At 41.5% G+C, this 26,862-nt stretch overlaps 1 protein-coding gene across 3 annotated transcripts in view; it reads left to right on the forward strand.

Moving 5' to 3' along the window:
* LOC115229772 (lipopolysaccharide-induced tumor necrosis factor-alpha factor homolog) overlaps positions 1-26,862 on the forward strand; it is a 63,187-nt gene that overhangs the window by 29,642 nt on the left and 6,683 nt on the right. Inside the window, exons 2-6 of one of the 3 annotated variants that reach the window (XM_036500696.1) lie at positions 2,709-2,905; positions 11,246-11,275; positions 15,376-15,408; positions 17,622-17,639; positions 22,029-22,055. In XM_036500696.1, coding sequence (XP_036356589.1) covers positions 2,737-2,905; positions 11,246-11,275; positions 15,376-15,408; positions 17,622-17,639; positions 22,029-22,055 — 277 coding nt within the window. In that variant the 5' untranslated portion in view covers positions 2,709-2,736. The remainder of the gene's footprint in view (positions 1-2,708; positions 2,906-11,245; positions 11,276-15,375; positions 15,409-17,621; positions 17,640-22,028; positions 22,056-26,862) is intronic. The other 2 variants (XM_029800071.2, XM_029800077.2) reach the window with 2 other exon arrangements.

A 26,862-nucleotide genomic window follows, 5' to 3' on the forward strand; every position in this document is an offset into this window, starting at 1 on the left:
GGTCAGAGAACGTATTAACTTAAATTTAAAATTAAAAAGGGTGTCCACATAATGGTTTCCCTCTAATATGTATATAATACAATTTTACTGAACCTTCATTTTTTTTTATATGCTAGACCACTGCTGTGAAATCAATGTTAATAATAATAATAATAATAATAATTGTGTACAGTGCTCAGGTGCACTACAACTCATCTAAAGTGTATATATAATCAGGTGTAGTTTCGGCGGATTTCGGAAAGCATGAGGGCCTTAAAGGATGCAGTGTCATGGCAGTCAACAACTGACGCAGGCAGTTTATTCCATGCTTCAGCAACTCTGAGCGTGAAAAAATGTTTCCGAAAGTCATGGGAGCTGTGTTGTTTTCTGACTTTGTAGGCATGTCCACGTGTGTTGGACACATGGAGATCAAAATTAATATCTAATTTCTCATAATTTAAATTATATATATATATATACATACACACATACACACACACATATATATATAAACATACACACACACAAACATATATATATATATAATTAATAATATTAGGGTAAGAAAAGATTTTAGAAATTTTTACTCCCAGTGGCCTAGCATGTAGAAAAATTAGTCAGTAGACTATATATTATTCATATCTTGATATATGAGATCACTATGTTATGCACATATGGTTGTGATGCATGTGCCCGGTGTACCCTTATCAGACAGGTAGTCATGATGGGTACACTGGGCTTTGCATATTTGTACCCAAGCTTCACTTTGGTGATGTGAGTTCAAATTCTGGTTCATGGCCAGCAATTGGGGGTGGAGGAAGTTGATCACATCGACCCCCCCAGTGTGCAACTGGTACTTGAGAGAATGAAAGGCAAAGTCGACCTCGGTGAAATTTGAATTCAGAAGGTGAAGATGGACGAAATGTAAGCATTTTGGCCAGTGTGGTGCTCACAGTTCTGCCAGCTCACCACCTCAACTAATAATGATGATAATAATAATAATAATAATAATAATAATCCATTTTATTATAGGCACAAAGCCTGAAATTGTGGCAGAGTGGGATAGTTGATTATATTGACTCCAGTGTGTAACTGGTACTTAATTTATCAACCCCAAAAGGATGGAAGGCAAAGTCGACCTCGGTGGAATTTGAACTCAGAACATAGTGACAGGCAAAATACTGCTAAGCATTTCATCCAGTGTGCTGATGACTCTGCCAGCTCACTGCCTTAAATAATAATAATAATAATAATAACGATAATGATAATAACAATAATGATAATAATAATAATAACGATAATAATAATAATAATAACAATAATAATAATAACAACAACAACAATAATAATAATAATAACAATTATGATAATAATAATAATAATAACGTCCTTAAATAAACCTTATTCAGGGACCTTTTGAGTGGGATGGGTTACTCGATCTGAAGAAAATTCTAACTGGGCTCCACCTGCAAGGTCATGTGCTGTTTATCTTGATATGAGATCACCATGTCGCGCACATATGGTTGTGATGCATGTGCCTGGTGTACCCTTATCAGACGGGTAGTCATGATGGGTATACTGGGCTTCGTATATTTTACCCCAGTGTCACTTTGATGGCATGCTCTGCTCGCTCACTCAATAATAATAATAATAATAATAATTATTTAGTCTGGTTTCTTATCATTTCTTATCATGTGTCGTTGCCTGGCAACCTGTGTCAAGTGCCATCACATCTCAAATGTCAGATTCTTCTCTTCTACCTCAACACTGTCACTAATCCTATTCCAATCTTTAGACATTTCTTATATTGGCTCTTTGAAGCGTTCCATTCATAAGCAGTGGCCACTATAGCTGTATAAATATTGCTGTATTGTTGTTGTTGTTTTAACTGGAGGATTAAATTGTTGATAAGCTTACTTCCCAATCACGTGGACTTGGGTTCAGTCCTACTGCATGGCACCTTGACTTAAGGGTCTTCTGCCGTACCCCCAAGTTGACCAAAGCCCAAAGAGCTGATTTAGTTGATGGAAATTGTGACAGAAGCAAATGGTAGCATTTATCCCCACTAAAAATGGATGTTGTTTTAGAACACAGAAAACTGCAGGAGCCACCATGAGAGAACCTTTTGGTGCATATAAGCACTCTCGTTTATATTGTTAGCAGGAGATAATCAGCTACTATTGCTGCTGGGACCACCAGATCATGTGATTTCAGCCTTCTTTGCCTTTGTCAGTGGTAGACATCCAAAGCTAGAGATAGCAGTAGTTCGTCCATCAATGATATACATAGAATCTTGGTACCTAATCAGGCTCTGGTACTGCAAATAGCACATGGGATTATTAAAGAATAATGGCTACAGAAGCAGTATTAGTACCAAAAGATAATATTTAGGCTGTTAAAGCCCTTTGTATGTGTGTTTGCATGGACCCTTGTGTTGACATCCCATGATTGTTGTAAAAGAGCATCCCCGTCATACAAGTGGGGTTGTCCATTCCCAGTCTTCTGTGAAAAACGTGTCTGGCCATGGGGAAATATTACCCTGTTTGGAAGTAGGGTTGGCAACAGGTAGAGCATCCAGTTGTAGACAAATCTGTCACAACAAATTCCCTATGACCCCTACAAGAATGGAAAGAAAGTGGACATTAAAATCTTTCAACTGTAGTGTTGTTGTTGTTATTGTTGTTGTTGTTAAGATTAAATTGTTTTTATTTTTTGTTTTTGTTCTTCAGATTCATTTGAAAGAGAGAATTAGTCACCATGAATGACCCACCTCCTCCATATCCCGGTGCACCTGGAGCTTCCTATCCTCTTCCTGAAAAGAGTGGCATTCAACCATCAGCCCCAGGAGCATACTATCCAGCCGCTCCTTACCCCACGGCACCTGATATGCAACCCCCACCCCCACAACCAATGATGCACCCACAAGGTAAGTCAAACTCTCAGCTTTTCTGAGCTGTGAAGGGAAGGCCCTAATGTCTACACGCTGCACTTATTGTGCCCTGCTTTTGCTCAAATCACTTAATCACCCATTGATGGATATTTGATCTCACTTTACTCTTTATATTCCACTGCTACAACATGGGGTGGGGCATAAATATTCATTCCTTGCCTATAAGTCTGTATCACTGTGTGTGTGTGTGTATGTGTGTGTGTGTGTGTGTGTGTGTGTGATGGTGAGACCATCTAAAGACACCTCTGCTGCCATTCTACCATTTCAAACCTCAATGCTGCTAATGGTTCCAGGTTCCAACCCACTTCTTGGCCAAGTGATTTCTACTTTCACTCTGGGCCATCCAAGACTTCATCAGTGACAATTAGTTGATTGAAATTACATTGAACAGTGTGTGTGTGTGTGTGTGTGTGTGTAGATACAGATATATTTGTGGGCGTGTGGTAAGAAATTTGGCTTCCAGCCACATGGTTCTGGTTCAGTCCCACTGTGTGACACCTTGCACAAGTGTTTTCTATAGCCACAGACTAACCACAGCTTTGTGTGTGGATTTGGTAGATGGAAACTAAAAGAAGCCTCTCATACATTTGTGTGTTTGTGTTTGTCCCCCACCAGTGCTTGACAACCAGTGTTGGTGTGTTTACATCCCTGTAACTTAGCAGTTTGGCAAAAGAGACCAATAGAATAAGTACTGGGATTGATTTGTTTGACTATAAAACTTCAGGGTGGTGCCCCAGCCTGGCCACAGTCTGATGACAAGTGAAAGATTAAATGTGTGTGTGTGTTACTGTGTCCTTGGCTTGACATCAAAACAGTCTTTGCTTCCCAATCTTTTGTGAAAGTATGTCTGATTGAGGGTGGGGGGGGCAGAATATTACCTTTATTAGAAACAGGTGGAGGTTGGTGACAGGAAGAGCATCCAGCTAGATTCATCTCAACAGATTTTGTGCCACCCATACATGTGGCACATGTGGGAAAGTGAATGTTGAACAGCAGTGATGGGTTTATACACACACACACACATGCACATCCTCACACACACACACACATCCTCACACACACACGCACATCCTCACTCACACACACGCACATCCTCACACACACACATTCACATCCTCACACACACACGCACATCCTCACACACACACGCACATCCTCACACACACATGCACATCCTCACACACACACGCACATCCTCACTCACACACACGCACATCCTCACTCACACACCCACACACACGCACATCCTCACTCACACACATTCACATCCTCACCACACACACACACACACATCCTCACATCACACCACACGCACATCACTCACACCACACATCCTCACACCCACACCACACACTCACACACACACCATCCTCCTCACTCACACACACCACACACCTCACACACACACACACATTCACACACACACACACACCTCACTCACACACACGCCACATCCTCACCACACACATTCACATCCTCACACACACACATCACATCCTCACACACACACACGCACATCCTCACTCACACACACACACACACATCCTCACACACACACATTCACATCCTCACACACACACGCACATCCTCACTCACACACATTCACATCCTCACTCACACACATTCACATCCTCACACACACACGCACATCCTCACACACACACACGCACATCCTCACACACACACATTCACATCCTCACTCACACACACGCACATCCTCACTCACACACATTCACATCCTCACTCACACACATTCACATCCTCACACACCACACATTCACATCCTCACACACACACACGCACATACTCACACACACCACATGCACATCCTCACACACATGCACATCCTCACACACACACGCACATCCTCACACACACCCGCACATCCTCACACACACACACGCACATCCTCACACACACACGCACATCCTCACCACACACACGCACATCCTCACACACACGCACATCCTCACACACACACACGCACATCCTCACACACAACATTCACATCCTCACACACACACATTCACATCCTCACACACACACGCACATCCTCACACACACACATTCACATCCTCACACACCAACACATCACATCCTCACACACATTCACATCCTCACACACACACGCACATCCTCACAACACACATGCACATCCTCACACACAACATTCACATCCTCACACACACACATTCACATCCTCACACACACACGCACATCCTCACACACACACATGCACATCCTCACACACATGCACATCCTCACACACACACGCACATCCTCACACACACGCACATCCTCACACACACACACGCACATCCTCACACACACACGCACATCCTCACACACACACACGCACATCCTCACTCACACACACGCACATCCTCACACACACACATGCACATCCTCACACACACGCACATCCTCACTCACACACATTCACATCCTCACACACACACATTCACATCCTCACACACACACACGCACATCCTCACACACACACATTCACATCCCCACTCACACACACGCACATCCTCACTCACACACATTCACATCCTCACTCACACACATTCACATCCTCACTCACACACATTCACATCCTCACACACACACACGCACATCCTCACACACACACACGCACATCCTCACACACACACATTCACATCCTCACTCACACACACGCACATCCTCACTCACACACATTCACATCCTCACTCACACACATTCACATCCTCACACACACACATTCACATCCTCACACACACACACGCACATCCTCACACACACACACGCACATCCTCACACACACACATGCACATCCTCACACACACACATGCACATCCTCACACACACACACGCACATCCTCACACACACACACACGCACATCCTCACACACACACACGCACATCCTCACACACACATTCACATCCTCACTCACACACACGCACATCCTCACTCACACACATTCACATCCTCACACACACACATTCACATCCTCACACACACACACGCACATCCTCACACACACACACGCACATCCTCACACACACACATTCACATCCTCACTCACACACACGCACATCCTCACTCACACACATTCACATCCTCACTCACACACATTCACATCCTCACACACACACATTCACATCCTCACACACACACACGCACATACTCACACACACACATGCACATCCTCACACACATGCACATCCTCACACACACACGCACATCCTCACACACACGCACATCCTCACACACACACACGCACATCCTCACACACACACGCACATCCTCACACACACACGCACATCCTCACACACACACGCACATCCTCACACACACACACGCACATCCTCACACACACACATTCACATCCTCACACACACACATTCACATCCTCACACACACACGCACATCCTCACACACACACATTCACATCCTCACACACACACATTCACATCCTCACACACATTCACATCCTCACACACACACGCACATCCTCACACACACACATTCACATCCTCACACACACACATTCACATCCTCACACACACACATGCACATCCTCACACACACACATGCACATCCTCACACACACACGCACATCACAACAACACGCACATCCTCACACTCACACATTCATCCTCACACACACACATCACATCCTCACACACACGCACATCCTCACACACACATGCACATCCTCACACTCACACATTCACATCCTCACACACGCACATCCTCACACACATTCACATCCTCACCACACATTCACATCCTCACACACACACGCACATCCTCACACACACACATTCACATCCTCACACACACACATTCACATCCTCCACACACACATGCACATCCTCACACACACACATGCACATCCTCACACACACACGCACATCCTCACAGACATACGCACATCCTCACACTCACACATTCACATCCTCAACACACACACATTCAACTCCTCACACCACGCACATCCTCACACACACACATTCACATCCTCACACTCACACATTCACATCCTCACAACACGCACATCCTCACACACACATGCACATCCTCACACACACACGCACATCCTCACACACACACGCACATCCTCACACACACACATTCACATCCTCACACACACACATTCACATCCTCACACACACACATTTCAATCCTCACACACACATTCACATCCTCCACACACATTCACATCCTCCACACACACATCATATCCTCACACACACACATTCACATCCTCACACTCACACATTCATATCCTCACACACACACATTCACATCCTCACACACATATTCACATCCTCACACTCACACATTCATATCCTCACACACACGCACATCCTCACACACACATGCACATCCTCACACACACACGCACATCCTCACACACACACGCACATCCTCACACACACACATTCACATCCTCACACACACACATTCACATCCTCACCACTCACACATTCATAATCCTCACACACACACATTCACATCTCACACACATTCACATCCTCACATCTCACACTCACACATCACATCCTCACACACACGCACATCCTCACACACACATGCACATCCTCACACACACCACGCACATCCCACACACCACACGCACATCCTCACACACACACATTCACATCCTCACACACACACATTCACATCCTCACACACACACATTCACATCCTCACACACACATTCACATCCTCACACACACACATTCACATCCTCACACACACACGCCACACCTCACACACACACATTCACATCCTCACACACACACATTCACATCCTCACACACACACATGCACATCCTCACACACACATGCACATCCTCACACCAACCCGCACATCCTCACAGACATACGCACATCCTCACACTCACACATTACAACCCACAATCCTCACACACACACACATTCACATCCTCACACACACGCACATCCTCACACACACATGCACATCCTCACACACACACGCCACATCCTCACACACACACGCACATCCTCACACACACACATTCACATCCTCACACACACACCATTCACATCCTCACACACACACATTCACATCCTCACAACACATTCACATCCGCCACACACACACATTCACATCCTCACACCAACACATTCATATCCTCACACACACACATTCACATCCTCACACTCACACATTCATATCCTCACACACACACATTCACATCCTCACACACACATATTCACATCCTCACACTCACACATTCATATCCTCACACACAACGCACATCCTCACACACACATGCACATCCTCACACACACACGCACATCCTCACACACACGCACATCCTCACACACACACATTCACATCCTCACACACACACATTCACATCCTCACACTCACACATTCATATCCTCACACACACACATTCACATCCTCACACACACACATTCACATCCTCACACTCACACATTCACATCCTCACACACACGCACATCCTCACACACACATGCACATCCTCACACACACACGCACATCCTCACACACACACGCACATCCTCACACACACACATTCACATCCTCACACACACACATTCACATCCTCACACACACACATTCACATCCTCACACACACATTCACATCCTCACACACACACATTCACATCCTCACACACACACATTCATATCCTCACACACACACATTCACATCCTCACACACACACATTCATATCCTCACACACACACATTCACATCCTCACACACACACATTCACATCCTCACACTCACACATTCATATCCTCACACACACACATTCATATCCTCACACACATTCACATCCTCACACACACACATTCACATCCTCACACACACACATTCATATCCTCACACACACGCACATCCTCACACACACACATGCACATCCTCATACTCACACATTCACATCCTCACACACATGCACATCCTCACATACACACGCACATCCTCACACACACACACGCACATCCTCACACACACACGCACATCCTCACACAACACACATGCACATCCTCATACACACACACGCACATCCTCACTCACACACACGCACATCCTCACACACACACGCACATCCTCACACTCACACATTCATATCCTCACACACACACATTCATATCCTCACACACATTCACATCCTCACACACACACATTCACATCCTCACACTCACACATTCACATCCTCACACACATGCACATCCTCACACACACACGCACATCCTCACACACACACATGCACATCCTCACACACACACATTCATATCCTCACACACACACATGCACATCCTCACACACACACGCACATCCTCACACACACACACGCACATCCTCACACACACACACGCACATCCTCACACACACACATTCATATCCTCACACACACATTCACATCCTCATACACACACGCACATCCTCACACACACGCACATCCTCACACACACACATTCACACCCTCACACACACACATTCACATCCTCACACACACACATTCACATCCTCACACACACGCATGCACATCCTCACACACACACACGCACATCCTCACACACACACATTCACATCCTCACACACACACATTCACATCCTCACACACACACATTCACATCCTCACACACACACATTCACATCCTCACACACACACATTCACATCCTCACACACACGCATGCACATCCTCACACACACACATTCACATCCTCACACACACACATTCACATCCTCACACACACACACACACATCCTCACACTCACACATTCACATCCTCACACACACACATTCACATCCTCACACACACACACACACATCCTCACACTCACACATTCACATCCTCACACACACACATTCACATCCTCACACACACACATTCACATCCTCACACACACAGACACACATCCTCACACTCACACATGCACATCCTCACACACACACGCACATCCTCACACACACACATCCTCACACACACACACGCACATCCTCACACACACACCATTCACATCCTCACACACACACCATTCACATCCTCACACACACACACACACACATCCTCACACTCACACATGCACATCCTCACACACACACACATTCACATCCTCACACACACACATCCTCACACACACCATTCACATCCTCACACACACACCATTCACATCCTCACACACACATTCACATCCTCACACACACACATTCACATCCTCACACACACACACACACATCCTCACACTCACACATGCACATCCTCACACACACACGCACATCCTCACACACACACATCCTCACACACACACACGCACATCCTCACACACTCACACACACATCTTTAACATCCACGTTCCATGCTGGCATGGGTTGGACAGTTTGACTGAATCCAATGTGTCCAAGAACTACATCCTGCTCCACTGTCCACTTTGGAATGGTTTCTACAGGTGGCCATCCTTCCTAATGCCAACCCATTTGCATTGTGTGTTGGGTGCTTTCTTCCGTGGCACCAACACTGACCGAGCAGCTTGCAAGACAATGAATTGTGAGTGAGGAGTTTTGTGTTCAGAGATGAGGGGGTTAAAGTTCGAGAGAAGGGACCAGAAGAGGAAAAGGTCCGGTGCTGAAGAAGAGCTACATGGGTGGTGGGGTGATTGGGGAGGTGGAGCTGAAAAGAGATAGAAATAGGGATGAGGTGTGAGGGTGGACCTTCAAGGTGTTGCGTGAGTAAAAGGAGTGGGGACAGTGTGTGGGTGGGTAGAGGTTGCATGGGAGAAAGGGTGTGGGGGTGTGACGAAGGAGAGAGAATTTAGTGGCTCAGCAGGGGGATCAATGTCAGATGCAAATAGAACAGACAGCATGAGATAGAAGGATAGATACACACACACACATATTATATCTTAAACTCTTTCGAATTTAAACTGGCCATATTTGGCCCATATATTCTACCTGTTTTATGTTCGTACTGGCCAGATTCAGCCTCTCACACCTACCCTACAATGTCATTAACAATCACATTTTCAAAATCTTCAAACTACAAGATAAAACAGGATTAATTAAAAGCTCGTGATTAAATAAGCATTATATTTGACAGTAATCTGAGTGTTAAAGGGTTAAAAAAATTCATATCTGATTATTATTGCAAACTGTGCCAACTCGAAGTGTGTGTTGCCTGTCGACTCTTGCGACTCCAGCACAAACTCCCTCTTTTGCTCCCTTTATAATTCTGTTTTGTTTTCTTCTCTGTCTTTTTCTCCTCTCTCTCTCTCTCTCTCCCTCTCAGTATTTTCTCATACTCATCTTTTAATCTATTTCAGAATATGGACCAGCTCCCCTTGGTGGCCAAGGTAACTATTATCTCAACAATTTCCTTTTAGATTCCTACGCAACAGTTTAACCATGAATGACAGGTCCAATATCCAAACCCTGTCTCTGTCTCTCTCGACTCGGATGGAATTCTGGGATATAAAACCTTCAGTGATCCACTCAAGTGAATTTTGTCCAAACTTACATTTTCATCCACGGCATGTAAAAACCACCAACTGATCGTGGTCGTTGCCAGCCTCCCCTGGCACCTGTGCCGGTGGCACATAAAAAGCACCATCCATACGTGGTCGATGCCAGTGCCACCTTGACTGGCTTCCGTGCCAGTGGCATGTAAAAAGCACCAACCAATCGTGGCCGTTGCCAGCCTCCCCTGGCACCTGTGCCGGTGGCACATAAAAAGCACCCATTATACTCACAGAGTGGTTGGCATTAGGAAAGGCATCCAGTTGTAGAAGCTCTGCCAGATCAGACTGGAGCCTGGCGCAGCTTCCTGGCTTCCCAGACTCCGGTCAAACCGTCCAACCCATGCTAGCATGGAAAACGGACGTTAAACTTAATAGGGCTCAGCCATCTTGTTTCCATGTTGTATAAGTGACCGTGGTCACAACATTCCCTTCACAAGGGTCCTTATTTACAGCTGAATGGACTGAAGCAGTGTGTATTGGAGTAGTTTGCTTCAGAACAAACTGCACTGCTTGATCCAGGAATTGAGAGAAAACCTTTATTCCAGGTTTTGTTGAGTTTAGTTTAGTTGTATCAATTTATATTCATCCTGCTGTTGTTTAACTGTAGGTCAGTCCAGATCAAGGAAACCTATAATGAAAGACATTCCAGCCATGAGCATCCTGTCTTTTTAGCATTGTGTAAGGATGTATGTATTCTTTCCTTGTTTAAGACAATAAGGTGTGATTTTAAGAATTTGCTGCTATTTCTAGCAGTTCCAGAGACTATATAGAGACTCTCTTTGTTTGTATTACTTTCGTTCATGATGGAGACAAATCTATCACTGATGAATCTATTTTAAGTATCTAAGATGGATATGGATTGACTTGAGGCTGGATGGCCATCTGTGAAGCATTGAAATCAAAGCTATTTGTATATTAATCAAATGGCCTTTGTTATGATAAAATCGTTTCCCTTTTTGCTTTTTTTCAGATTTAATTTATCTAAAACTCTTTCTTTTTTTTTTTAGGTAAACTGGAACTTTTATTTCTTCAAGCTTTCAGCTTCATCACCATCACTGCCATCTTCATCTTCCTCATCATCACCACCACCTCCACCATCACCACTACCTACAATGTTTCTACTTGTTGTTGTTGCTGTTGTATACAATTCTGATTTCAGATTGTGGGACAAGGCCAGAAAGTTTGGAGAAGAAGCTAATCAATTACATTGACCCCAGTGTATTACTGGTACTTATTTTATTGACCCTGAAAGGATGAAAGGCGAAGTCCACCACGGCAGAATTTGAATGCAGTGTGCAAAGACAAACAGACAGACAGACGAAATTCCGCTCGGCATTTTGCCTACTGTGCTAACAATTCTTCCAGCTGGACTCTATTACAAAATATTGACCAAACTAGGAATTGTTGTTGTTCCACCAATGACCTCTCCCCACCCGACACTCTGACATTTCTTGTAATCTGTTTCCAATACTACATCACCCACCTTTTCACAGTCCTGTCTGTTGCAGATATTCTGATGAAAACTTCCTTCTTCCTCACTTCCCCACCACCACCACCACCACCCAGTCTTGGGTTGTGGTCTGGGTTGAGGCTCCGTGAAAAGCCACAGGCGCTGCCCTTTCAGCATCCTCATTTAACATCCACTTTTCAATGCTTATCTTGGGTCTGGTGGAAGCAAACGTTCCTCAGCCGGATGGGCGCCCTTCCTGTCACCCACCCTCCACTCTTCCAAGCTTGAACTTGTTTTCCATGGAACACGGAAAACGATATTTATTGATAACTATCCCACGCTGTTTAGGCAAGGATATTTGTTTCAGCCACGGCCATGCTGGGGCACCACCTTGAAGAGGTTTTACTCAAATGAATCAACCCCAGGACTTATTTTAAGCCTAGTACTTATTCTATCAGTCTTTTGGGTTGAATCGCTAAGTTATGGGGATGTAAACACACCAACACCGGTTGTCAAGCAGTGGGGGTGGGGTGGACAAACACAGACAAGAACACACATGCATATACATATAGATGATGATGGGCTTCTTTCAGTTTCTATCTACCAAATCCACTTACAAGCCTTTGGTTGGCCCGAGGCTATAGTAAAAGACACTTGCCCATGGTGCCGTGCTGTGGGACTGAACCTGGAACCATGTGGTTGGGAAGCAAGCTTCTTACCACACAGCCACATGGTTTGAGGGGAAACTGAAAAAACAAGTTTCCAAGAATTTCAAATGACTTTTTCTTCTATACAGATTAGCAGTCGTTGTTTTGTGTAGAACGGTAGAAGCAGCTAGCAGTTATTTGCAATTAACAGCTAATTACAATTAACTATAATTCATGTAACCTCGTTTGTCATCAATTCATTAATCAGGGGTCAGAATTAATATGGTACATTCATGGGATGGATGAGGAGAGCTGTGTGAAGAAGTGTCACACCCTAACAGTGGAAGGAATCCATGGAAGAGGGAGACCCAGGAAGACATGGAATGAGGTGGTGAAGCATGACCTTCGAACACTGGGCCTTACAGAAGCAATGATAAGAGACTGAGACCTTTGGAGATATGCAGTGATTGGGAAGACCTGGCAGGCCAAGTGAGATCACAGCCATAGCCTATACCAGTGTTGCATAACCAGACCATTTAAAAAGTACCCTTGAATCATCAGGCGATATGCTGTGCTTGAGAAGACCTACTGAGTCAAATTAAAATCAAAAATCAAAATCAAATTAAAATTGAAATCAGGAATGGAAAATGTAGTTGTGACCGATGCTAGTGCCACCTGACTGGCACCTGTGCTGGTGGCACATAATAAACACCATTCAAGTGTGGGTTGATGCCAGTGCAGCCTGATTGGCCCTCATACTGGTGGCACGTAAAAAGCACTCACTACACTCTTGGAGTAGTTGGTGTTAGGAAGGGTATCCAGCTGTAGAAATATTGCCAGATCGAATAAGAGAGCCTGGTGCAACCCATGCCAGCATGGAAAGCGGACGTTAAACAATGATGATGATGATTGCCTTTACAAAGTGCATGGAAACTAATTCATTTATCCTTGTTGTCCTTTTGTTTTATATCGCACATTCGGATGGTATACCTTTGCCGATGATGTACCTCCACTCAACTACCAAACTCTCAATTCCGACGACTCAACAGAACTCGACGTCTAGTCTACCAACAGCTCCAGCTTGCTCTACTTGATGCTTCTCGTCTAGCTATCACGTCCACTATTTATACGTATTGGACTAGCCTACTTATCATCTGGGGGTGTCCACACAACATTTTGGAACCAAACTTCCAAGATAAACAAGGACAGATGTATAATCAGAGTTTGTTGAATGTCAGAGATTAATTAGGTTCATCAATTAGACATATTAATATTCTGTATGCTCTCTCTCTCTTTCTCTCTCTCTCCTTTCATCTTGCAAGGTATGTGGTGACCCTGTCAGTGATGGTGCCAGATAAAATGCACCCAGTCCACTCTGTAAAGTGGTTGGCATTATAAGGGCCTCCACCTGTGGAAACCAAAAGAGACTAATTCTCTCTGATACAGCTCTCCAGCCTTGCCAGCCCCTGTCAAACCATCCAACCCATGCCAGCATGGAAAACAGATATTAAATGAGGATTATGATGATGTCACTGCAAACCCTCCTTAATTTTCCATAGATTCTAGATTTTATCCTGTAATATATGATCTGCATAATCAAAACCAATTTAATTACAGTTAATTACTCTTACACGTTTAACTTAATGGAATATTTTCTTGTATTCAGATGAAGACCAAAATATATTTATTTTATTTAATTTCTCAGTATCATTTTGGTTTATGATAACATTGTTTTTTTTTTTTCTTTCCCAATGAAGTCTTTCCAAATTCTTCAAACCCTTTGTTCTCATCTAAATACCCTAATTAAGCCTGCTTTTCTTCTAATTCCTGTCTTTCAGCTTGGATTCCTCCTCCTCCACCTCCTCCTCATGGTAAGTTATTATTCCTCCTCGTCCTCCTCCTCCTCTTCCACTCATGTGGCACACTAACCTAACCCTAATCATGTAGAACATTGCACTGTGTTGACTATTTAAGTCTAAGACCTAGTCTTCATCAAAAGTCATTAGTCAGTGGCCTCATTCACCTAATCCTCACTCATTAATCTTGGGTCTTGTCATCAATCAATGCTAATTTTTCTTTTTTTGTTTTCTTTTTTTGTCATTTAAATATCTTACATTCATTGATACCACCTGAAACCATTGGTTGTACAAAATGGTTGGCTCTCAGCTGCCGTCTCTCCAACTTTCACTGTTTACTGAAAGCAACAACAGACATTGTTTTCAGGAATATGAAAAAAATAAATTCAAAAACTTTATAACTTTATTCCCATGGACAGAAATTGGTGCAGAAGTTTTTAAACATTGACTGCCTTCCATTCAATATTCACTGCTGGCTAGCAACAGTTTACTGTAAGCTGTTTCATATTCATTGATAACTGTTTAACATTCACTGCTGAATGTTGATATTCCCCATTGGCTGATAAATCTTCTCTGCAGTCTATTTGATATTCACTGTCAGTGTGAAAATATTTACTACTGAATATTTAACCCTTTCGTTACTGTATCTATTTTGAGATGTTCTGTGTTTCTTTCAATCATTTTAAAATATAACCAAGAATTTAGTAAAATAACTTGGTTATCATTGAAGCTAGTGTTAGGAACGTAAATTGTGACTAAGGTTTGGTGGAAGATTTTAATTCAAAACTTATGAAAACAAGACTTTGTACTACAGAGCCAGAGCTGGTTTTGGCCGGGTTGGTAATGAAAGGGTTAACTAAATATGTAAATGCTAACAAAATGGTATAACCTTATGTGGACCTTAATACAGGACTTTTCAAACTGTGCTCTGAAAATGAAATAATTATTTTTAAAAAATACACAAATTTTACATATTGTTTTCATAATTATACTTTGGGTAAAAATATTTTTTGATTTACTAATGTTTAAAATCATTTATTAGTTAAAATAGATAAATCACCCCCTCCCCCACACCTTTTTTTAGTATATTACCAAAAACCTGTACAAGTGCCTGACTTTTTTTTTCACAAAGTGCTCTAAAATACTTTTTCTGTTTGCTCTAAAGTTTGGGATCAACTGCACTAACATGACACAGTGTTCTTACAACATGTAGTTATAACATGTAGTAACAACATGATGCAATTACATGATGTAAAACGAAGAAGAAAGTCCATATTGTTTCAATCTACTTGGAAGCCACATGTTAAGAGATTTTCTCTCTTCAAAGAGCTGTGTATGGTGTGCATGCGTTTGTGTGTGTGTGTGTGTGCTTGCATGCGTCCCTGTGTGTGTGTGTGTGTGTGTGTACATTTTACATTGGCTTCAATGTGGAACAAGAGGATTTCTTTATCCAAATTTTGTTTTTTTTTCAGATTGTTTTCTTCATAATATTTTTGCTTCTCTTATATATAGAAATGGTTTCAGTGGAGAATCTGGTCACTGAGTCTGCTAGAAACAGTAGCCAAATCTTCACAATATTCTAACAACTTTAAAACAAATTTAGGAAAGAAAATACTTATTGGAAGATTTGGAAAAAGTAAAAAATGGAATGGTCATGGATGGGACGTCTGTGATCATGGCAAATGTTCACATGTTACATTCCATTATACTAAGTTCGTTAATAGTCAAGGTACCGTTGCCCTCCATCAGAACAACTCTGAGTACCTCAGCCAGTGTCCAACAAACTCCTCTAGTTTTTCTGCTACCTCTTTAGTCGACCCAATATGACACACAATCTCATTTCTCTATCTTCTGAAAATTTGAGACCTTAGATGAAGAGGAGACCGAGATATTTCCACTGCTACCATTAATCATAATTTTGGAACTGTTTGATCAGAACCCTTTTCTTACCATATTTCTGTAGAAAAGCATTGCTTCCTTTGTTTCAATTCATTTTGAAAATAATAAAGAACTTACTAAAATAAATTTGTCATTATTAAATGAACATTTAGAATTTTAACATTAAATTTTCATGGAAGGTTTTGATTTAAAACAGCAAACATGATCTTGGGCATATTGGTATCAAACGAGTTAATCTGTTGACACCCTTGCATGAATTTGCATATTAATCATTTTGCTTTTAGTCTCAATGAAACTAATGAAATTTTAACAAATTTGTTACCCAACAGCCTGGGCCCCTCCTCCAGGTAAGTCCTCACTGCATGCCACGGATTTCATTGCAGATTCGTTTTATCACCCTGTGGTTGTTTCCTCCGTATATAAATTGTATTGGTTATTGATCACATTGCATGTTCCTCTGGTGAACATTAAATAATGCTCCATCTATTGTTTGTCACTTCTCCTTATTTTAATCATCTCATGTTGTGAAACCGTCAAGGATACAACAAAAGAATATTTTAATCCCTGCATCTTCATTGATTCATGCCTTACACACGCACACACACACACACACACACACACACACACACACACACAAATACTGAACAGTGAGAATGAGTGCTCAATACAGCATTAGTGGATAAATATTATTTATTTATGGGGTATCAAGGCTACCAATAGTTTCATGTGAACAAATCTTCACAATTGTTTGAGCATGCTACATGGAAGTGTTGGTACTCCTCCCCATTTTGGATTCCCATCCAAAATAAAGATGAGTACCAACACTTCCATGTGGTACGCTTGAACCGTTATGAGGATTTCTTCACATGAAAGCCTCAGTAGCCTTATTAATCCCCAAATTAAGAATATTTCTCCATCAATGTGGTGTTGAGCACTCATTCTCACTGTGCAGTGTGTGTGTGTGTGTTCTATTTCCACTTCTTTAGTTGATTGTAGGTTTAGGCTGTTTGTGCACTTGAAGAGCGAATTGCCGAAATGAGATGCGACATCCCAAAATATTTGCTTTTCTCTGGCAACTTCTATTCTACCTCACACATAAAAGAGAATGAATTGTAAAATCTGTGTCAACATGGAATTGGTTCACTCCTGGTTGTCATTGTTTTCTGTTGATTTTTTTTTTGTATCAACCCACCTCCACCTGCATCAGTGTTTCCATTGTCCCCCACCCCTCACTTCTCCAGTATGTCACCTGCTGTAGTACCTGTTGTAGTAAAGTGGTAGTAGTTCCATAAAGAAACAGCTTGGGATAACAAAAAGCTAGAAATCACTTGTCAGTGTTTTCCTTTTACACATTTTGAACCTCTGTTGTTGTTATTGTTGTTATTATTATTATTATTATTATTATCGTCATTATTATTATGAAAGACTCTGGCATAGTTCTCACTTACCAGATGTTCCTTACTCGAAAGCAGACAACAACAAATCACCAAAGGTTTCAAGTAGTGCTTTCCTCTGTGACTCAAAGAGACAATATTCTCCTTAGAATGTGAGCTGTACCCAATAATACTGTCTTCTGGATCACTATTATTATTATTATTATTATCATTATTAATGATAATAATAATAAATTGCAGGTTTCAAGCACTGAACGTATCTTTATATTATACAAATGTTTTATTTCCTGCTGTTGTGCATTAAACATTATATTTTTATCTCTCTTGATGATTTATCTAATGACATGGTTGTCTCTCACTTTTTAATGTTATTTCAAAACAAAAAAATTACTTTCTTTCATATAAAGGTTCTGAAAATAACTCTTTCATCAGGGATCTCCAATTCATTTTCAGAAACAACACAAAATAACAAAGATATTTGAGGTTTTGTTGGGGTTTTTTTCTTTCTCCAAAGTCTTCAAAGAAGAAAACCATCTTTTTTGGTTCCGTAGTCTTTTAGATTTAACACTTTCTAACTGCATTTCAATCTTAGAAAAAATCTGTTGTCTTGAAGAGTTGAAAGCTCATTTAAGCATATTAACGAGTTAAAATGTTGATTAGTTAATTAGTCAAGATTTAGATTAATCAATAACTGTACAGTATGATCAATATTATATTGTAGTTTCTCTAAAAATGGTAAACTGGCAGAACTAGGAACTCAGCAGAATGTTTGATGGTTCTTTACATTGTGAGTTCAGTTCTGCTGAGGCTCACTTTGCCTTTCATCCTTTCAGGGTCAATAAGTATGAATTGGTTGCTGGGGATGGGTGGGGGTCAGTGTAATCGACTTATCCCCCACTCTGCCCCTAAATTGCTGGCCTTGTACCAAAAGGTGAAACCATTTTTATAGTTTCATTCAGTAAATAATGTTTATTGGATATAATCAGGGATTTCTTTAACCCTTTGGCATTCAGACTATTTTGTCAAGTGTGATCCTTATTAATTCCAGTTGTTTTGAATTAATTGTGTATTATCTGGTACCTTTGAGATTTCAATGATATAATTGTTGATTTTTAGAAAGACATTGTGGGGTAGGTGTGAGAGGACAGATCTGGCCAGTTTGAATGCTTTAGGTTTTTTAAAAAATAGATAAAACAAATAAAAGCAAGGCTGTGTTGTTAAGAAGCTTACTTTGGAACCACATGGCTTCAGGTTCAATCCCACTGCACAGCACTTTGGTAAGTGTCTTCTTCTGTAACCCTGGGCCAACCAATTCCTTCTGAGTGGATATAGTTGATGGAAATCACTTGTATGTGTGTGTGTGTGTTTGTCTTCCACCACCACCACCACTTGACAACTGCTGTTGGTTTGAATATGTCCTCATAACTTAGCAGTTCAGCAAAATCCTGAAGGAGCATTTTCTAAACTTCCGTATTAGAGAAGATTTTAATGCATGAATTGGTGGCTACTGTCAGCTTCCAAAAGTACCATCTTTGAAATCACAAGCTAAAACTCTCTATTGTGCCAGTCTAATATTTAGGGGTCATCAACTCTTCAACTGTTTTCCTAAAGAAATCAGAAAAAATAAAAAACACTTACTGTAACATTAAAAAATAACGTTGGATAAACTCCTAATGATGCTACCAGACCAGCCAAGCATTCAAGGATACACTCGGGGAAGATCAGCTGCAACAACACTCAATTATAGGCCAACTTCCAGCCATAAAGTGACAACAAACTGATAGAAGAATAAAGGCAGTGCTCCAGCATGGTCATAGTCTTACAACTGATGTGGTTGGGAAGCAAACTTCTTACCACACTGCTGCCCAGATGCTGTATAACTCCTTGAGAATGGTTAAAAGAGCAGAAAGGAAGCAGCTGGAAGTGCATGGCCAGGACACAGAATGGAACCCGTAACAGCTCCTGCAACCCTTCATCTTTGTTTCTGTGGAATTCAATTAGTAAACTGCTTAATCTTCTTATTCATCATCATCATCATCATTTACATGTACTTCTATTATTCCTGATGTAAAGAATGGTGATATTGTTCCTGTTGTTGCTAAGGTCATTCCTGTCTCCTTGTCTTGGCATCAGATGATGGCTGTAAACAAGCATCACTGTCCTACAAGCGTTAAAACTTCTCCGACCATAGGAAGGAAATGTTACCTTCACCTGGATGCAGGTGAGGATTGGTGATAGAAATGGTGTCTGGCCATAGAGAATCTGCCTCAACAAATTCCATCTGACCCATGCCAGCATGGAAAAGTGGACGTTAAATGATGATGGTGCACTCATGCCAGTGCCATGAGGGTGGCACTCATGCCGGCACACGTGAGAAGCACTCATGCTGGTTCCATGTGAAAAATACCTAGCGCACTCTGTGAAATGGTTGAAGGTGGGCATCCAGCTATAGAAACCATACCAAAACAGATGACTGGAGCCTGGTATGGGTCCTTTGCCACCACTCCCAGCCGTGCCACCTTCCAACCAAACCATCCAACCCATGCCAGCATGGAAAATGGGTTGAACGATGATCATGAACCAACCCACTTCATATGTAAATGTATCGGAATTGGTAAATAGATATAGGAGAGGGGGTCGAAGAAGGGGAAATAAAGAAATGAGAAGAGAAACAGATCAACACTTGTACATGAGAACCCAAAGGGACCCACAACCAGATGAGGACTGGACCAAAAGACATCAAAACAACGAGTTGAAGATGTGTACACATAAACTGAACTGACTTAAAAAATAATTTTATTGCAAAAATTCACTTCTCTATTTTATTGTCTTGTTTTATTTTGTGACGGTGATGTTTTGTATTTCTGAGTGCATAGAGTTGGTGAGGGGACGTGCAGATGTAAGTAGGTCAAGAGAGGTACAGGTATGACACGTATATATCACAGGAATGCAAGTATGATGTATGTATAACGAAAGTACAGATATTACATATATATATATATTTAGGAGTACAGATACAATAAACACGAAACAGCTGTTCAGATATGACATCGACATACAGGGATTTGGATACGAGACCAACAAAGCTGAATGTAAATTTCAATTTAAATTTCTTTTCCTCGTTAAAGAAACTAATCAAAATCTTTCTGATATGAAACCACATTGCCATTCATGAAATTTCTCATTGTAAAAAATTTTAATTAATTTTTCTCGTTATCTTTTTCAAATTTCTAAATTGTAGATTGTTATTAACAGATGGCTTTGAATATTCCAAATATTTTTCTCATAACTGTTGTTGTTGTTGTCTTTAATATTGTTATCAAAACTATTTTATATTTTTAGGTTATGGGCCGATGCCAACAGCTCCGGGTAAGTTCACTTCTTTCCCTCCCTCTTCCTCCATCCTCTCCTCCCTCTCACCATCGCTACATGTAAAAAGTGTCACAGTCTACCTAAATTCATTGATATTGTCAATCACTTCCGTTTTTCTTGCCCATCAAAGAATAAGCAATTTTCTTTTACCATTCATTAGTCAGGTATCATCCCCATTATTCATTAGTCACACCCCAACAAAACCACCTCACCCCCTGCCCATATTTAATATTGGAGAATAACATTTCCAGCAATCTCTTTTTCTCACAAAAGAATCGTATGAACATTCTCTAGATTTCTTCCACCACCAAACTCTCTTTTATATTCTTCAATCCTGAGAATATTTTTAGAAACTAAATCCATTCTTCATCATCTCAGATAATGCCATTATTCTTCCTCTCTTCTTTCTACAAGAGCTTTTCAGCTCAACTTTTTTTTATCTTATTTATCATTTTTTTTTTAAATATTTCTTTTTCTCTTCATTGAATCCGAATAGATTAAGGAACCAGTGACCTGTTTATTGTGTGAGAAATCTAAAAATGTGATATTTTGGAATCGTTGTTGTGCTTCAGACATAATTCCTTGTCTTGGCTTCAAAAACTAAAATGGCTTTTATTTATTTCTATTTTTAGGCAGTGTATTATTATTATGAAGATTTGAAGGACATTTGGTTGTTATTTCTTGCAGGTTGTGAGACTACAGATTAAAAAAGGAAGTTGAAGAATTAGGAGGGGGTGGGAAGAAATTCTATGTTAATGAGAAAGCCTCTAAATGGTCACTTCATCTGCTAGAAATAGCAGACAAATAACATAACTACCCTAAGAAAATTAGATTCGGCATAGCCGTGTGCTTAAGTTGTTTGCTTCCCAGCCACATGGTTTTGGGTTCAATCTCACTGTGTGACATCTTGGGCAAATGTCTTTTACTACAGCCCTGGGCCAACCAAAAGCCTTGTGAAACTGGAACATGCCCATCCTGTGTGTTAGTGTCTTGTTGACCTTGACATTGTGTGGTAGATGTAAATGAATGTCACCATCCTATAAGTGGGTCATTTTGGTTTCTAGTCTTCTGTAAAGACATGGAGAAATATTAGTTTGCTTTGAAACAGACGAGGATTGATGACAGGAAGAGCATCCAGCTGTAGAAGAGCTGTTTCAACAAATTCCATCTGACCCATGCAAACATGGTAAAAAGAAAGAAAAACCTGCTGGAATATCTGGATCATAGAGCTGCCCTGTCGTAGTTGACCTAGGGTTAAACAGCAACTTGCATTTGTTATTTTGTTTCTTTTATGCCTTTCTGTTTTATACTGGCAGCACATTCAAAGTGCCCATTCTGGGGCCACATGGAAAGCACCCCAGTCTGCTCTGTAAAGGGGTTAATGTGTTAGGAAGGGCATCCAGACAACTAGAGACAAAAACAGACAATTGGAGCTCTCCAGCCTTGCCAGCCCCTGTCAAACCGTCCAACACATGCCAGCATGGAAAATGGCCATTAAAGGATGATAATGGGGACATTTCTAAGTTTTGTGTGGAGGAAGTATAAACTAGAAGATGAAGAGAATGAACAGTATTTGAACTTTTGGTAGTGGTGGTCACTGTTGGCTAGCAGATTGGTTAAATCAATGAGGATAATGTTTTGTCAGTGAACCTGTATTATTTAATGTTATTTTTGTAATACAGTGTGATTTATTTGACTGCTATTTCTAGCATGTCAGCTGACTGCTTAGGGCAGTGGTTTTTAGCCTTTTTGATATCCGGGTCAGATCCAAAACCTGGATTTTTTAGGGGCCCACCAAAAAAGTAAAACACAAATCAATTAAAGAAAAATTTATATTTATAGAGGGAAGACTGTCAAGGGTCACCAGAAGGTTGCTTGAGGGCTGCATGTGGCCCTGGGAAGTGTAGTTGAGAGCTGTTGACTTCGAAGCTCCCTCGTTGGCTTGTTATTTCTGCCATAATAGCTTCTGTTTCTTTAGACATATACAGCAGTAAGCCTAGATACACTGCTTATATAAGGCAGAATGGTCATGGCTGGAATGCCTTTTACACCATAGGTTTGCTTGTTCACAGCTGACTAAGCCACAACATCCTTCTAAATATTATACCTTTTCTGTCCAAATCTCAACAATTTATTGTTTTATGGTCTCCTGTATTCGTGTGTATGCCATAGCAATTAAGTCTTTCAAATCCAAACTTTCCATCGAGGTTTCAATTTCTAGTTTATCCATTCTATTTTACATTTGGTTTCCATGACTTTTAGAAAATGGAAACAAATATTTCACTCCGTATGGTCATATTTTTAACTAGAAGATATTCCATTTTGTGTTTAAATTTCTAAAATTCCAGCTCCATAGCAATAGATAAATGCTTACCTGTTGACATTTCATTCAAGATTTCGAATTTAAATTGGAAACCCTTTAATAGACAAATTCAGATGAGGTGGGGAGCAGTGTGAAAAAGGGGTTAGATTAGATTTCAGACCTATTTGAGCTTGGAATGGTTTGCAATGTACCTGAAACTTTGCCTTCAGTGCATGCTTGGTCCAAACACATTCGATTCTCCCGATTCTGAGTTCACTGAAGCATAACTGGACACAGCCGTTTCTTCTTTTGATTCTTCAAAGTGTAATGCTGACACAGGTTTCCCATTTCTTTACATTTTCATGCCACTCTGCAAAGTCTTTTGTGTTGCAAGGATCGGGTGGCAAATAACAAACATGGCAATGCTATGAAATATGGTCTGCTTTCCCGCATTCACGAGGGGTTAGACAAGCAGTCTTTTAGCCCCGTTGAGCAAATCAAATTCCATTTGTTTCCTTCTTGTTCTCTGGTGGTTAAGGGTATCTTCTATTGAATCCATGATGCATCTGAACCAGGAGTGGGGGGGTCAGTCTTCAGTGGAAGGGGGTGGGGCTTCCCATGTCAATTAGATGAGAGTCGTTCTTGAGTTTTTCCATCCAGAGTCTGGCTTCTTCCTAAGATGCTGTCTAGCCCACAATATAAGCTCTCCCTCAAGGACAAGTATCAAAAATCCAGTCCCCTGATTATTGGCAATGTTTTAGTCCTTGCTGGCCCCTAACCCCTCACATTCTTTCTTCTTTTTATTCCCTTTTCTTCATTTTCTGTGGCCTCCATTATGAAGAAGGTCTCTAGGAGTTCCTGTCCCTATCTAACTCGCAACACCAAGATTAGGCCTCAATCTGGTCTCCTCCCACCCGCCCCACTCAAAATAGCTGCCAGTTCTCTCTGAAATCATGTCCTACATCTTTAAAGAAAAGGAAGGATGTATTCAATAATGTAGTTCATCATCATCGTTTAACGTCCGTTTTCCATGCTGGCATGGGTTGGCCAGTTCAACCGGGGTCTGGTAAACCATGGAGGCTGCACCAGGCTCCAGTCTGATCTGGCAGTGTTTCTACAGCTGGATGCCCTTCCTAACCCCAAACCACTCCATGAGTGTAGTGGATGTTTTTTACGTGCCACCGGCACAGGGGCCAGTCAAGGTGGCGCTGGCATCGACCACGTATGGATGGTGCTTCTTATGTGCCACCGGCACAGAAGCCAGTCAAGGCGGCGCTGGCATCGGCCACATTCGGATGGTGCATTTTACGTGCCACCGGCACAGGTATCACAACTACAATTAGTTCTTGGTATAAGCAGAAGAGATGGGATGGTCACTGCTGAGTTGGGTTTGGTCTTAGGCTGGCTGGACCAAGATTGACTTGGAACTAGACAACAACTGGGACAGTCCACTCATGTCATTGCCTGGTACACCTGGTAATGAGTGATTGAGTGGATTAAAGTTCAAAGTTTAATTGTTGTTAATGACTTACGAGCTATGGTCAATTGATTGTCTTCAAGAGAGGTCATGGCATTGAGTTGGTGGTCAGCCAATAACTGGCATTTCTTTCTCTGTCAGAAGTCTTCAGCCTCTGCTTTTTAGTCATTGTACTGTGGCCATGATGGAGCACCACCTTCAACAGACTTACTCATGTTGACCTCTGGCCCTTATTTCACTGCGGTCCTTATCTGAACACAAACCTCATGCAATAGGTTCCCCACTTGTAGAACGAATCCCTTTATTCCCATCTAAAGTAACAGCTTCCTAAACATGTTTTCATTTGTCCTTTCATTGGTTAAAATACTTTGCAACATCTGCTAATTAAGTCACCTAGGTAACGAAGCTACTCTTAGGGAATCCTCTGAGCATTCACAAAGATTCATTTCATAAATACTCTTAATTTAACGAGTACTCTTATTAGAACTAACAACCCCTCCTACACATTTACTACAAACTCTTGTGTTTATCAGCCGACCTTTGATCCCACTTTATAACTTGTTGTTCACCCCTAATTTCATGTTGGGTTCACCGCATGGAATTGACCAAAACCTTGAAGCTGTTGCCCCAGTAACTGAAAGCAATAAAAGAATTGTCTGACACAGGAAGACATCCTTCAAGAATTCCACTTTGACTCTTTAATATTTGAACCAGCCATATTTGGCTAAAAATACCCTGACCCTTTTATGTTCAAATTCGCCAGATCTGGTCTCTCACACTGACCCTACAAAGTCATTCTAAAAATAAATCACAACACTGAAATATCAAAGCTATAAGATAAAGCATGATTAACTGTAAACAATGAGAATGGATAATGATTGTCTTTGACAAAAGGTTAACGACATCAATAACCTATAGAGATATTTCTACCTCTCTATCTGTGATTATAACGAAGCTGTTTGTTAATTAGTTACTAGTAACTTTTACTAAAAGAAAGCAAGTATTAAAGTCTACACTTAATTATG

This window comes from Octopus sinensis, linkage group LG2 (assembly GCF_006345805.1).
Source record: "Octopus sinensis linkage group LG2, ASM634580v1, whole genome shotgun sequence".
Classification (NCBI taxonomy): Eukaryota; Metazoa; Mollusca; class Cephalopoda; order Octopoda; family Octopodidae; genus Octopus; species Octopus sinensis.